This window comes from Dryobates pubescens, chromosome 29, assembly GCF_014839835.1.
Source record: "Dryobates pubescens isolate bDryPub1 chromosome 29, bDryPub1.pri, whole genome shotgun sequence".
Lineage (NCBI taxonomy): Eukaryota > Metazoa > Chordata > Aves > Piciformes > Picidae > Dryobates > Dryobates pubescens.
This window is the reverse complement of record NC_071640.1, coordinates 7242004-7254801: the sequence shown is the minus strand read 5'-3', so window position 1 is coordinate 7254801 and position 12798 is coordinate 7242004. Positions and strand designations below refer to the sequence as shown.

General features: G+C 48.9%; 1 protein-coding gene across 1 annotated transcript in view; it reads left to right on the top strand.

Moving 5' to 3' along the window:
* COL27A1 (collagen type XXVII alpha 1 chain) overlaps positions 1 to 12798 on the top strand; it is a 167681-nt gene that overhangs the window by 109272 nt on the left and 45611 nt on the right. The window contains exons 28-33 of the mRNA XM_009907077.2: positions 698 to 751; positions 9883 to 9936; positions 10864 to 10908; positions 11079 to 11123; positions 11647 to 11700; positions 12496 to 12549. Coding sequence (XP_009905379.2) covers positions 698 to 751; positions 9883 to 9936; positions 10864 to 10908; positions 11079 to 11123; positions 11647 to 11700; positions 12496 to 12549 — 306 coding nt within the window. The remainder of the gene's footprint in view (positions 1 to 697; positions 752 to 9882; positions 9937 to 10863; positions 10909 to 11078; positions 11124 to 11646; positions 11701 to 12495; positions 12550 to 12798) is intronic.

Genomic DNA, 12798 nt, shown 5'->3' with positions numbered 1-12798 from the left:
ATCCTGGTAATTAACTACATCCTTTAATTTTTGAATCTGAGATATATGCAACCAGGATCAAAAGAGCTGCTTTATTTTCTTCTGCATCTTCTGTATGCACATGAATGACTCAAGTGTGCACAAACCCATGTAAAAGAAAGCCTTTCAGTAAGAGTAAGAGCAGGATCATCCACACCACCAAGAATCCAAAAGAAATCAGCAGCATTGCCAGCACTAACAGGGCAACAGTTACTTGAAGATAAAAATCAGTATTTGACTGAAAAGGTCACACTTGGATACCTAAGCTGAGGTGTCTGATTCTGTGTTTGGACAACTGAAAAGCAGATCCTGGTTATTGTTATTTTTGTACAGATACTGAGCAACAGCTGCTTTTAATAGCTTTGAAGGGAATTCTGGATGTTCGGTTTCTCTTCGGCTCACACCGCTCAGACAACAAGCTGCAGATATTTAAGCACACAAACCACAGCCAGGATCCTTGGCCTAAATGTTCAAAATCCAAAGTCATTCAGCAGGTTTAATAAAAAAAAAAGAGCATCTGCAGAGAAGGTCATGTCTTTGGCAAGAGGTGTTTGAACCAACCTGCTGCTCAAGAGTCTGTGTCTGAGGCCCCTGCAGATCACATGTGGGATCCTCTCAGCATCTGCTGCCTTCTTCCTCCTTCTCCATCTTCAATTTTTTTCCCTTTTCCCCCTTCCAGGGTCCGACAGGAGTCCGTGGTGCACCAGGGATCAGAGGGGTGAAAGGTCGCAGGGTAAGTGCTTTCCACAAGCTTTATCTCTCTCCTGTCTCGGCCACTGGAAGCCATCTGGTGGGTTGCTTTGGGGGTGTGAAGATGAGCAACAGTTGGGCAGCACCTCCACAGCCGTGTGTCTGCTGTGTGTAAAGGTCACCAGAGCAAGTCTTCCAAGGGCTGCAAATGCAAGTGATGTGTATGGGCAGAAGGGGATCTCGGTATAGAGTTTATCCTGAAAGTGGTCCAGCACATCTTTCCCAGCTACTTGCAACATCAAAGCAGTGGTTATGGACACTTCTGGTGAGGATGGTGAGGGTTTAATCATCTGAAGACGTATCTGGGCTGGGAAAAAGGGTGCAGGTAGAAGACCAATAGAAGTGCCTTTGCTGCCAAGGGGTGGAGAGCAGCTGGGATGTGAAGTGTTGTGATTTAACCAGAGGCAGATAAAGCAGGAAATGTTACACCATGAAGAAGAATTGAGATGAAGAAGCATAAATAAAGCTGGCAAGGAGCCAGACAGCCTCCTCATGTCTTCCCTTTCAGTCTCACAGGATTAATATCTTCTGCTAGAGAAAGGTGTGGTTTGCACTGTCAGTAGATAAAATTCTAAGCATGTCCTCTGTCTCTCCATGGGTTTTTCCAGCCCATAACACAAGGTCTTGATTTTAGCTCCACATTTCTAAACAGTACCACACTGTGAAGCATGTGTGAACCCTCACTCTGCCAGAACAGAGCAGACTCCCAGCCTGGTACTGGTTAATGGCACTAACCAGCATCACTGACAGCGCTCCAAGCACACGGTACACTGGATACATATTTCACTAGCACTCTGTGTCACTTCATGTGTGGTTCTTCCTGCTCCATTTGGGTGACAGCCCACAGCAGAGTGACCTCTAGACCTGCCAAAGCTGCTTGTTTTCCTGCAACCCATGTCCCACTGAGCTCCTCAACCTTTCTTCTTCATTCATTGCAGGAGCATCCCTGCTTTGGGTTGTTTTCCCTTGTCCAGCTGTTTTACAAAGTATTAATAGTGAGTGCACATGGCTTCTGCTACAGGCCCCAACAACAACATGTTTTGCATTTCTCCCTCCAAGGATCTTATGAGATCTGTTTCCATGCCTGGTTTTCAAAGACACAGGCTGAAGTAAACTATACATTTTACCCAGCCCCACACTCTGCTTCTATTGCAACTCCTGCCTGGGGAATTCAGGACAGCCAAGGATCACATTTGTTTCTCTATAGCAGAGCTAATAGTCTCTTCAGGTAGCTGAGACCAGCAAAGGGAAATGGAATAACCAACTAGAAAGCTTTATAACCACAGAGTTATGTACCCTGGACCTGCTTTAGGCATAAAAGCACAGCTACAAGGACACTAGTAACATTCAAGAACAGCAGATGCATATCAGGGCTCAGCTTTTAACTTGTGGCTGGGAAAAAAACAGCTTCCTTGGCTCTCTTCTCCTCAGCGGGAAGGCCCCTGGATCTTGTTCTCCAGCTCCACTCTCAGAGGGTCCCTTAGGGAGCAAGGTTTCTCTGTGCTACATAGCAGCAATTAACTGAGCTGCTTGGGACATCCATGAACATGACAGACGAGAAGCTGGAGGCATCCTTTCATGGGAGGCTGTGAATGTACAGTGGAAAAACATCTCAAGGTAAAACTACAGCACAGAGCTGAACAGGAAACACCTTGTGAAAGAATGCAGGCTGCCAACTGTGAGCTCTTGGAGAGGTGGGTGCTCTCAGGGGATCAGACATTTCTACTACTGCCTTTAATGTGTGCAGTGATGGAGGAGCCCCAGCACTACCTATTCCCAGATGCCAGCCAGGGATGCCAGCCACATCCCCTGGCACCAAGCCTCTCCTTGCAGCAGGCAGCCGTGTGCAGCTGCAGTGTTTGGCTCTCAGCTTGGATGAGATTCACTTGCAGAAATGTTCTTCAACTTCTTACATCTGTATTGGCCTAAAGTCCTCAATGCACAAGGAAAGTACATCTGACCAGGCTGTTTTCAACTCCACTTGTACTGTCAGGAATCACAGAATCCCAGCATGGTTGGGGTTGGAAGTGGCCTCTGGAGATCGTCTAGTCCCTGCTAATGCAAGTTGACTTAGATCAGGTTGTACAGGGATGCATCCAGCTGGAATTTCTATTATTACACAAGGAAAACCAAGGGCAAAGTTGGATTCAGCTCCTAAGGATGTTGGCTAGCACAGCAGGGACCTTCCTTTGGGTGTAGCTAGATCCAGAGAGTGGATGCCAAACCCTCAAGAGAACTCCTGCAGGACACCAACTTCTGCCAGCACTGTCCATCCTCATAACTGTGTACTGCATGGCAGAGACATTCAGCTTCGTGGCCTTGGGTTGCATTTCCTCTTCAGATGTCGAGTCCAGCAGACTCTGTGCCCCTGGACATTCCTCTGCTGAGGAAACCCAGACATCAAAGGGCATCCCAGCCCTAGAAAACAGAAATGCAGCAGTAGCACTATCCCAGCTGGCTGCAAAGCCCTTCTAAATGTCACCCAGGAGGTGCAGAATGTGGAGGTAGAAGAGGAGGCAGCACCCAGGGAAGAGGGTGCACCTAAGGTCTTGATCCTGCCCTAAGGACACTGGTATCAGAGAGGGGTAAGCCTCTGTCAGTGGATGTTAAGCATCTGATCCGCTGCTGGTTGCCTTGTGCTGATCCTGCCCTCAACACTCACTGCTGGACCATGGAATGGTGGAGATCTGGTGCATTTGAGCTCCACAGTGATACAATCCATACAGAATTTGCAAGACAGACAGACAGTCTTTCTAAGATGCCCAGCAGAGAGGAGGAACTTGGATGCTGCTCTGATATCCTACAGATTTCAGTGAATACAATGTGGGAAAGTTGGTACTGTGAGGACCAGCAGCTCTCCTGCCTGTAGGATTTCTGGTTTGTATATCCCTCTCTCACGTTTTCCTTCTCTTCAGGCTCTCAGAAGATATTCCAGGCACAGAGTGTTCTTTGTTTGCCTAGTCTGTCCTGCTATTCCGGCTCTTGGTTTTCTCAGGATAGGGAAATGATCCCCCAATTGTAATTTCAGACATTACCCTCTGTCTGTCCTAGCTTACAAAAGGGATGTAATTCAATTCAGAGTGGAAACATGAAGGCAGCCTCCACCAGATGTTTGTGGATTCCATGAGCTGTGTTTGTGGATACTTCATTAAAGTAATTCTGCTTTTGAGGGAAACGTAAATGGCAAATATGGTTTCGATTGTGAAGAACAATGGAGACGTTTTGGGGTCTGCATTTATGTTGTGATAGCTTTTGTAGTGTCAGGGTGTAAGTACAAATTTTAGAAAGAAAGGTCCTTTAAAATGGTAACCTCCTTTTTAATCATTTCAAGGCCATTGTTCCTTCCCAGGTCTTTGTTTAGCCCATCAAACTGATACTGAGTCTTCCACAAAAGTAATTTCCCTTCTCCTCTTTCCCTAAGGACAAGAAACTTGGACCTGTGAGCTCAGGCTGATTTCCCTTCATCTGTGCTTGGTGTAGCTCTTAGACATGTCCTTAATATTCATCTAGTGACAGCTCTGCACATGTTTCAACCTAATTACTTAACCAAATTAAGGTTTGAATTTGGAGTTGGCTGATTCAGTAACTCTCTCACCCTATCTCACTTAAATTTAAAAGCACATTTCTGTAATCAGCTCCTCACAGCAGGAGAATGTGTGGCCTCCAGCATCCTTTGTTGAGGCTAGTGATACCAAAAAGCCCAGATATTGGCTGAGAATCTCCACAAAAGGTTAAATATCAAAGGGAGCCATGCCTTTGGAACTCAGAACACAAATCCTGCTGGGAAGTGACTGACCTTGCCCTGTTCTCCCAGCCAAGCTGTTTGTCAGTATTTTGTCCTGTCACTGGGTACTGGCTCAGGTGATTCAGAGGAGTTTTTCAACCCCCAAAGCATATTTCTCTTTTCCACCATGCCATTCCTTCAGCAGGCTCTTGCATTAACTCTGGCCCAGGTGAAGCCTGCAAAGAGGAGATAAGACATAGAATCATATCATAGAATCAGTCAGGGTTGGAAGGGACCACAAGGATCATCTAGTTCCAACCCCCCTGCCATGGGCAGGGACACCTCACACTAGATCAGGCTGGCCAGAGCCTCATCCAGCCTGGTCTTAAACTGTGCCAGCACCCTGCTGCTTTGGGCAGGAGAGGACCACTGTGTCTGCCACCTGGACCCTAGGCACCACAGCACCACTGGCTGCAGGGATTTGTAAATGTCTGGGGCTTATAAAGTGGAATTATCTAAGCAAACCTGAAAACTGTTGCTACTTCCAGGCCCAGCCAAGAAGTTGTTCATGGAGAAAAAGGAGAGGTCTCTTGTTTTGCTCCCAGGGATCTTTCTAGTCAGCTGGAGATGCTTTAGAATTGTTTAAGGAAATGGTAGCTACAGATCTGCAGCCAGCTTCAGACAAGGCATCTGCTTGCTTTTCATTTGGCCAGGCTGTGATAGTGGAATATCAATATTTGGATAAAGGAATAAGGAAGAAGCTTTGGATTTCTGAAAAGGAGCTACTGTCCACTGGTTTGTGCTGCTGCTTCTGCTCTTCAGAAGCTGGTTAGTGCCTCTTCAGCTATGAGTATCTGTTTAAACAGGGGGAAATAAGCACTGTTTAGGGGAAACACCTTGTTGAGTATTCAGTTCTGTTCTGCAGGGAGGTTCTCTGCTCTAGAATCAGGGTGTATCTCTGTCACCTCACATGGTCTAGCAGTAAACCTGATCTGCAAAGCCTGGAGCTGAATTGCCCTGCACTAGTGAGCTGGTGTGCTTCACATCTAGCCAACATCATTGCACTTTGTTTGCTCTGGGATGGCTGATACTGCTGCTCAGTATTCCATGTCTCTGAGGGAAACAAGCTCTTGACCTGTGTGGTGCTGAGACCTGTTTGCTACCACTGCTGGAGCCTACATTGAAAATAACTCATGGTTACAGGGGGCAGAACATGACTGCAGGTGAGAATGGCAAAGACTTAACACTTACTTTCTCCTAGATAGCTCTGCGGGGAGCCACAAAGGGCTGACCATGAGAAATATGCCTAGAAAAGATATTGATATCAGAATTTAAAAACATCTGGGCTCTGCCAGCCACAAGTATCTTGCTGCTGCTGAGATGCAGGAGCTCAGCACAAGCATGACTTACTGCAGCTGGAGCACTGGAGCCCTTATTTCCTGTGCAGTACCAATGCGTCTCCTCTTGCCTGACTACACAGGCAGAAGAGGAATATCTTCATCAAGGTAGCAGTGAGTGATGGCACTTGGTCTTGTAGCTCATGTGCTGCAGTGGGACTGCCTAGGCATGTCCCTGTGCTGTGACTCCCTGCACAACCTTGGGTGAACTGCTTTGAGATGGACAGAGCAATGCCTTTGAGCTGCATATTCCTATCCACCTGGCTTTGGTGAAACAGGGGAGAAGATTCTCCAGTGTTCCACCAGCCATGAACCTGTATCACTCTGTGCATTGGCTGCCTCTGTGTGAAGGAGTGAAGAGGTCTCGGTTTAAACTTCCTTTTTTTCCTGTTTACATTGTAAAGCTGCTTGGAGCTTGCACTGTTTGCACAGCCCTGGCCCAGTGGGACCTTTCCTGAGCTGTATGCTGCCGTGTAAATACTAACAGAGCAAAGAAAAGCTTCCTTCTCTGTGTCAAGGTCTCCTAGAAATGCTGACACTAGTGATAAAGCCTTTCACTGCAGCCTCCTTACCCCATTCTTAGGATGAGTCCATGCTGCATATGTCCTTCGGAGGACACTCCCCAGGATGCCTCTCTAGAGATCAAGTCTTGTGAGGAGCTGCTGAGGCATCTGAGGTTGTTAGTCTGGAGAAGAGAAGGCTCAAGGGAGACCTTTCTCTCCAAAACTCCCTGAAAAGAGGTTGGAGCAAGGTGGGGACTGGTCTCTTCTCCCAATAAATAAGTGACAGGACAAGAGGAAACAGCCTCATGTTGCATCAGTGAAGGCTTAAGTTGGACATCAGGAACAATTTCTTTCCTATAAGCATTGTCAAGCTCTGGAACAGGCTGCCCAGGGAAGTGGTGGAGTCCCCATCCCTGGAGGGGTTTAAAAGCCATATAGATGTGGTGCTGAGGGGCACGGTTTAGCGGTGACATGGCAGTGCTGGGTTAACAATTGGACTCAATGAACGTAAAGGTCCTTTCCAGCTAAGACAATTCTATGCTTCCATGGTTCTGTGCTCACCCTGGTCCCTCTGCCCTGCTCTCAGGGTAGCATGCCTGGCTGTTCACTGAATTTTGAAGTGCTGAGGGTCCAAGGGGAGCCTGGGGAGCTGTGCTGAGCCCTGCCTGCAAGGCCAGGATACCAGGTCTGCAGGGGAGAGGCACCATGCTGTGCCTTGCAGCATTTGGCAAGGGATGCACCCTGGAGAGCTGCCAGGCCCTCGCTCACTCGTCTCTAACCAGCGTTGTCAGTAAAAGAGAGTTTTAAAGATTTAACTAATTGACTAAAAGTAGCCTTTCCTGTCAGAGCATATTAGGGGAAGCCTTTATCCTGGGTTTCAGCCCAGGAGGCTGGTGATGATGAAGCTTGCTGCATGCATTTGCAACTACAGGGTCACTTTCTCTTTCTTTAGGTCAGATGCCGATGGGATGTGTTGTGATGGGATTAGGCAGGTGGCTGCTGTGAAGTGAGATTGGCCTGGCAGATCCTGCCATGCTGGTGACAGGGCTCTGCTGGAGGAAACCAGGATACCATAAACAAGTCCTCAGCCAGCTCTGCCAGGTTGGACCAGAGAACCACAGCCTTCACTGCTCTAGCTGCAGGGCTGAGTGAGGGCTGAGGGCACCCAACAGCCTCCACCCAGTTCAGAGCAGTCTGGCACTGGCACAGGGGATGAGCAGGGCAGAACAGGCTACAGAAGATGAGTGTGGAGGAGCTAGACACAATCCACTTTCCTTTCCTGACCACATCTGTTCTGGAAACCTCTAACCTGGGTCATCACTGTTGTTTCCATGTCCTACTTGTCTCCGATACCTGCACTGTACTAGGGCTGAGCTACTGAATCCTTCCCCTCTGCACATACAGCCTCTTCACAAGCAGCTGACCCCGTCAGCTCGAATAGCAAAGATGTAATCGGTCAAAGTATCTGAGTGGCTGCTCAAAGAGGAGGGTGAGAAGTTGGGTGGCAAGGTGTTTTGCCAGTGTGCCTGTGCCATACACATACTGCCGTCTCCCTTCTCCTTGGGCAGTCCAGTACAGGTCTGTGTATTTTGCTGGATTGCTGGGTGTCCCAGTCACCCCAGACAGCTCCTCGGATGCCTCCAAGCTTCCAGCTCTGTCTGACTTGGGCTGCCAGTAGTCCTGCTTTTAAATGACCTTCTGGTTTATGTCATTGTGCTTTGAGGTTTACAGGGACATGGACTAATAAAATTTTTTATCCTTGCTGCTCTCTGATCTCAGGGCCCACATCAGCAGGGCGCTTGGCATCCCAGGGCTGGCGAGAGCTGCCCTCACATCAGTGCAGCAGAGCACCAACCTGTGAAACATCCCATTTGGTTGTGGTGTTCCCATCTGCTGCACAGCCCTTCCCTGTCCATCAGTCCTGGAGACCAGGCTGAGCACTCTTCAGAGCCGTGTCTTACTGCCCCACAATGCAGGCGCTGGCTGTTGGGTCTCTGGCAGGCTCAGCGGCGCAGGGCTTTGCCAAGCACAGTAGAAGCTTTTGCATTATTTTAGATTGACAATGTTTGCCTGCTGTAACAATTTGGCTGAGTCTCCCACACATCTTCTGCTGTTACACTGCTGCTCTTTGTGAGTCTCACTCTCTCTCTCTGCCTGTCACACTGGAGTTGCTTTTCTAACGCATTGGCTCCCCAGCCCTGTTATTACTTTTGGCACTGGGTTTGCATCCCGACGAAGCGCGCTGGCTCCTGTTTTCTCTCTTTCCGCACTGGCCTGCTCTCAGGATTCCTCTCACCACTACATTCTAGCACTGCTCTGTGTTTTTATTTGTTATTTATATTGCAGTAGTGCCTGAGAGTCCCAACTGTGCTCATAGCCTGATTAGGAACACGACACGTGTTAATAGAGTCTCTTGATGAAGCTTTGTAGTTTTACTCTCTTCTTTTCCCTGCCCATGGCTCTGTTTACTCTCTGTCAGTGTCTCCCACTGGTTTTGGGGGTTCAAACAGCGCAGAGGGCTGTGCTCAGCTCTTCTGAAGTTAGCCTGGGAGCTAGATCCCAACAATCCTTGCTTCCCAGGGTTCTCCTCACTTAGAACCCTCTGGAAGCACAAGGAGAACTGTTCCATTTGAGCTAATCATGTGCAGGGTGGCTCCTCACCTGAACTCATGAACGTGCCATGAGCATTTGCCGTGTCCCATGCACCTCCTGAGCTGCTGGTTCCTGCTGCACGCACACCCAGGAGCAGATGCTGGGCATGGGACCAGACATGCCAAAGCAGGCAGTCAGGGCTGCTCTTCTCCCAGCGTACATCTTGCATATGCATGAGCACCTGCCTGGTCCTTAGCAGCAGCCAGCTCTTTGAATAGCAGGTAACTGGAGCTGGAGGCTTGCGGCTCAGCTGCCAGCAAACAAGCCCTGCTCTTTGGGAGCAGCTTGGGGCCCAACACAGTTGTGAAGGTACCCTGGAGGAGGTGAGGGGTGGTGTGCCTCTCTACATTTTGTAGCTTTCTTGCCCTGATCGTGGCCATGAGACAGCAGTGTGCTGAGAGTGAAGGGCAGGGGAAGCTGGCAAAGCAGAGCTTCTAGGAAGGAAGAGGTTTGCTAACAATAAGGCTGGAGCGGCAAGTCTGTGTGTTGCAACGCTGTTGTGTAACTGTTACCTGAAAATAAGGTGGTTCCTGCTCCTCTCCTCTGGTTTGCAGCTGGCAGTTGGTTTAACAGGAATAAGAGGTGTTTTGGCAGTTGGTTTAACAGGAATAAAAGGTATTTGGGTTCTGCATGCTGGTAATGGTGAGAAATGAAGCAACAAAATGCAGAAAGGCTCTTTTGAGTCCTGGGCTCCAAGCTGCTGTGCTCAACCCAACCAGGTGTGGGTTGGCTTAGCCAGGACTGATCTCATGGGCTTTGCTGGTGGCCAAAGCCAGGGTGGCTGCTGTATTTTCCAGTGAGACATACAACCTGTGTTCTTATTTTTGCCTTCTTCCAGGGTGCCAGAGGGCCTGATGGACCAGTAGGTGAGCCAGGGCCACGAGGTGTCAAGGTGAGTGCCAGGGGCTGGCCAGCTTGGTCAAGGCTGCTCTTGGCTGTGTTGTGAAATGCTCTGAGCAAGATCAAGGTCATGTTCTTCTCTAGGATCAGGGGATGTTCAATTGCTCCATGAGGATCAGCCAGCAGGGATGAGTCTTCTGTGCAAGCACAGTAAAATCTATCCAGTGTGGGCATCAGGGCTCTGGCTGCTGGGTTCTGAGTCCCTGAATACAGAGACAGTCCACAAACATAAAAGGGCCTCTGTTAAAATAAGAGAGTCCCTTGCAGGAAAAGGGAGTAGCTTAACTGACAGTGAGTGTGCTTGACTGAGATGTCTGAATGTAACGTGAAAATTAGAGCAATTTAACATGACTGGTAAAATATTGCCTGGGGAAAGAGGTAACTGTTCTGATGTACTTCATGTTAATTACATCGGGATAGGGTAAAAACACAGGGCAAGAGAAGCCTGGTGCAAAGAGAGCCAGAGGCAAATACCCTACCCAAGCAGACCCTCACCCAGGGTGAGCCTGCTCCACAGTAGGCTCTGAGATGAGTCCATGGGAGAGTGTCTCTCTTTGGCAGCAGCCTGATGTAAGAATAGTGTGGCAGAGCTGGACCAGTTTCCTACCACTGAACATCACAGACTCCATCCTCTGCATGGTACTCATGGCCCTGTGTATGGAATTTGGGTGGAGAATCTCCCTGATTTCATGCCCTGACAGTCTTTGATCCAGAAGCTGTGGGTCATGCAGCCCATTGCCCATGCTCTCTGCTGGTTGGCGTTTTCCTCAGGGCAGGATGCTGGGCATTTGGCATGTCAAACGCTGCAGGGAGCTGGAGGGGATATTTGATGCACAAAAATGCAAGAGCAGATGTGCTGAGGCAGAAGAACATCAAGTGTTCGCTCATGCCACCATGTCTTTGTTTTCTTCCTTTGCAGGGTCGGCCAGGGGAGCCAGGCAAGCAGGGGCCAAATGGGCTGCAGGTATGTGCTCCGTGAGAGCCAGTGCATGCCACACCTGGCATGGTGTCAGTCCCCCATGGGGGTACCCACAGGGACACAATGCCCAGGGAACTGCAGCTTCTGCTGGCTCAGGCCTTGCAGGTGTGTCAGCACATTCCCTGCTGCTGATTGCTGGAACTGTGTGTTCACAGGGGAAGATGGGCGAGACTGGGGAGACAGGAGCACGTGGCTTCCCAGTAAGTACATCCCTTGTGCTTCTTCTCATAACCCCACTCAAGTCTGTAAGTTTTGAGTCCTGCTCCAGGAGGAGGAATGAATTGAATAGAATAGAATAGAATAGAATAGAATAGAATAGAATAGAATAGAATAGAATAGAATAGAATAGAATAGAATAGAATTAACCAAGTTGGAAAATACCTTTGAGATCATCAAGTCCAACCTATCACCCAACACCATCTGATCAACTGAACCATGGCACCAAGTGCCTCATCAAGCCTCTTCCTAAAGACCTCCAGTGATGGTGACTCTACCACCTCCCTGGGCAGCACATTCCAATGGCCAATCTCTCTTTCTGTGAAGAACTCCTTCCTAACATCCAGCCTAAACCTCCCCTGGCACAGCTTGAGACCAGTGTCTCACTTATAGGGCCCCCTCTCCACTCCTTTCACTGGAGCATTTCATGAGATGCATGTTAGTGCTGAGAGGGAGGAAGGATTTCTAGGGAGGTGGAGCTGAACTTGGTATTTTTAATCTTTTTAGGGTATCCAAGGACCTTCTGGACCTCCAGGAGCAAAAGGGCCTCCAGGCGACCCGGCAAGTGTCTTATCACTCTCTCTTTATCTATGCTCCTTACACAGATACTTCATTTCATTGTTTGTCTGTCTCTTCCCCACCACTTATTCCCATCCCAGCTTCTCTGTCCTTGCCAGCTCCAGTGTGGTCAGAGATGTGAAAGACTTGGCTAGACTCCCAGGAGGCATGAGGGAAGACAAGGTCAGACCCATGGAAAGCAAAAGAGAGCTGTGGATCAGCCAGGGAGAGTGTAGGATACAGCCTGGGCTGGATTTCAGAAGGGAAGGGAGAAGAAAAGAAGATCAAGGCTGGGTCTGGGAGAGAGTCAGATGTAACAGAAGGGGTTAGACTGGGCTGGTAGGTATAGCAGAAGGGGTACTGGATGGGAGGCTGATAGTGTCAGAACCAAACCCTCAGCTTTGGGGGAGGCACAGGGAGGTGGCAAGTGAAGACACAGTCCTCAAGTAGGACCAACAGCACCACCAAAGCAGAAAGAGAGGTCATCTGCCATCTGTGTCTTGGGGAATGAGCTGGACTTTGAAGGCAGAGGGTATAACAGGCATTGTCAGGTTGCCAGCTCCAGTTGTTTTAGACAGGAGCTAGAAAGATGAAGACCCTTCAGAGCTGTTTGCCTGGTGAGGTGCCTCAGCACACCCACTGCTGGCCTCTCCATCTCACCAGCCTTCTCTTGCAAACTGCATAACTCTACTGTGACATGGGAGGAACTGGTGTTTTATCTTACAGACCATGGAAGTGATGGCCCTTCACAAATGAAAACATCTGTGATGAAAAGAGCCTTGTGTCTCTGTTTTTCAGGGTCCACAAGGACCACAGGGCCCACCTGGGCCTTTGGGAGAAATTGGGCATAAGGTAGGTCTGATCTTTGTTCCTATTTGTTTACTCCTTGCATCACCAGTGGCAGGACTGAGGGAGGAGTAGAGGAGCCAGAGGCACATCCTTCCACACGTGGGCACACCAGCACAAAGCATTCCCCTCAAGCCTGAAAATTAACTGCCAAAGAAAACTGGAAATGAGAAATCTGAGCATCATTTCCATCACACACCAAAGACACACAGCTGGTAGCTGTGCAGACACATCTTCACAGCAAGAGAAACCTCT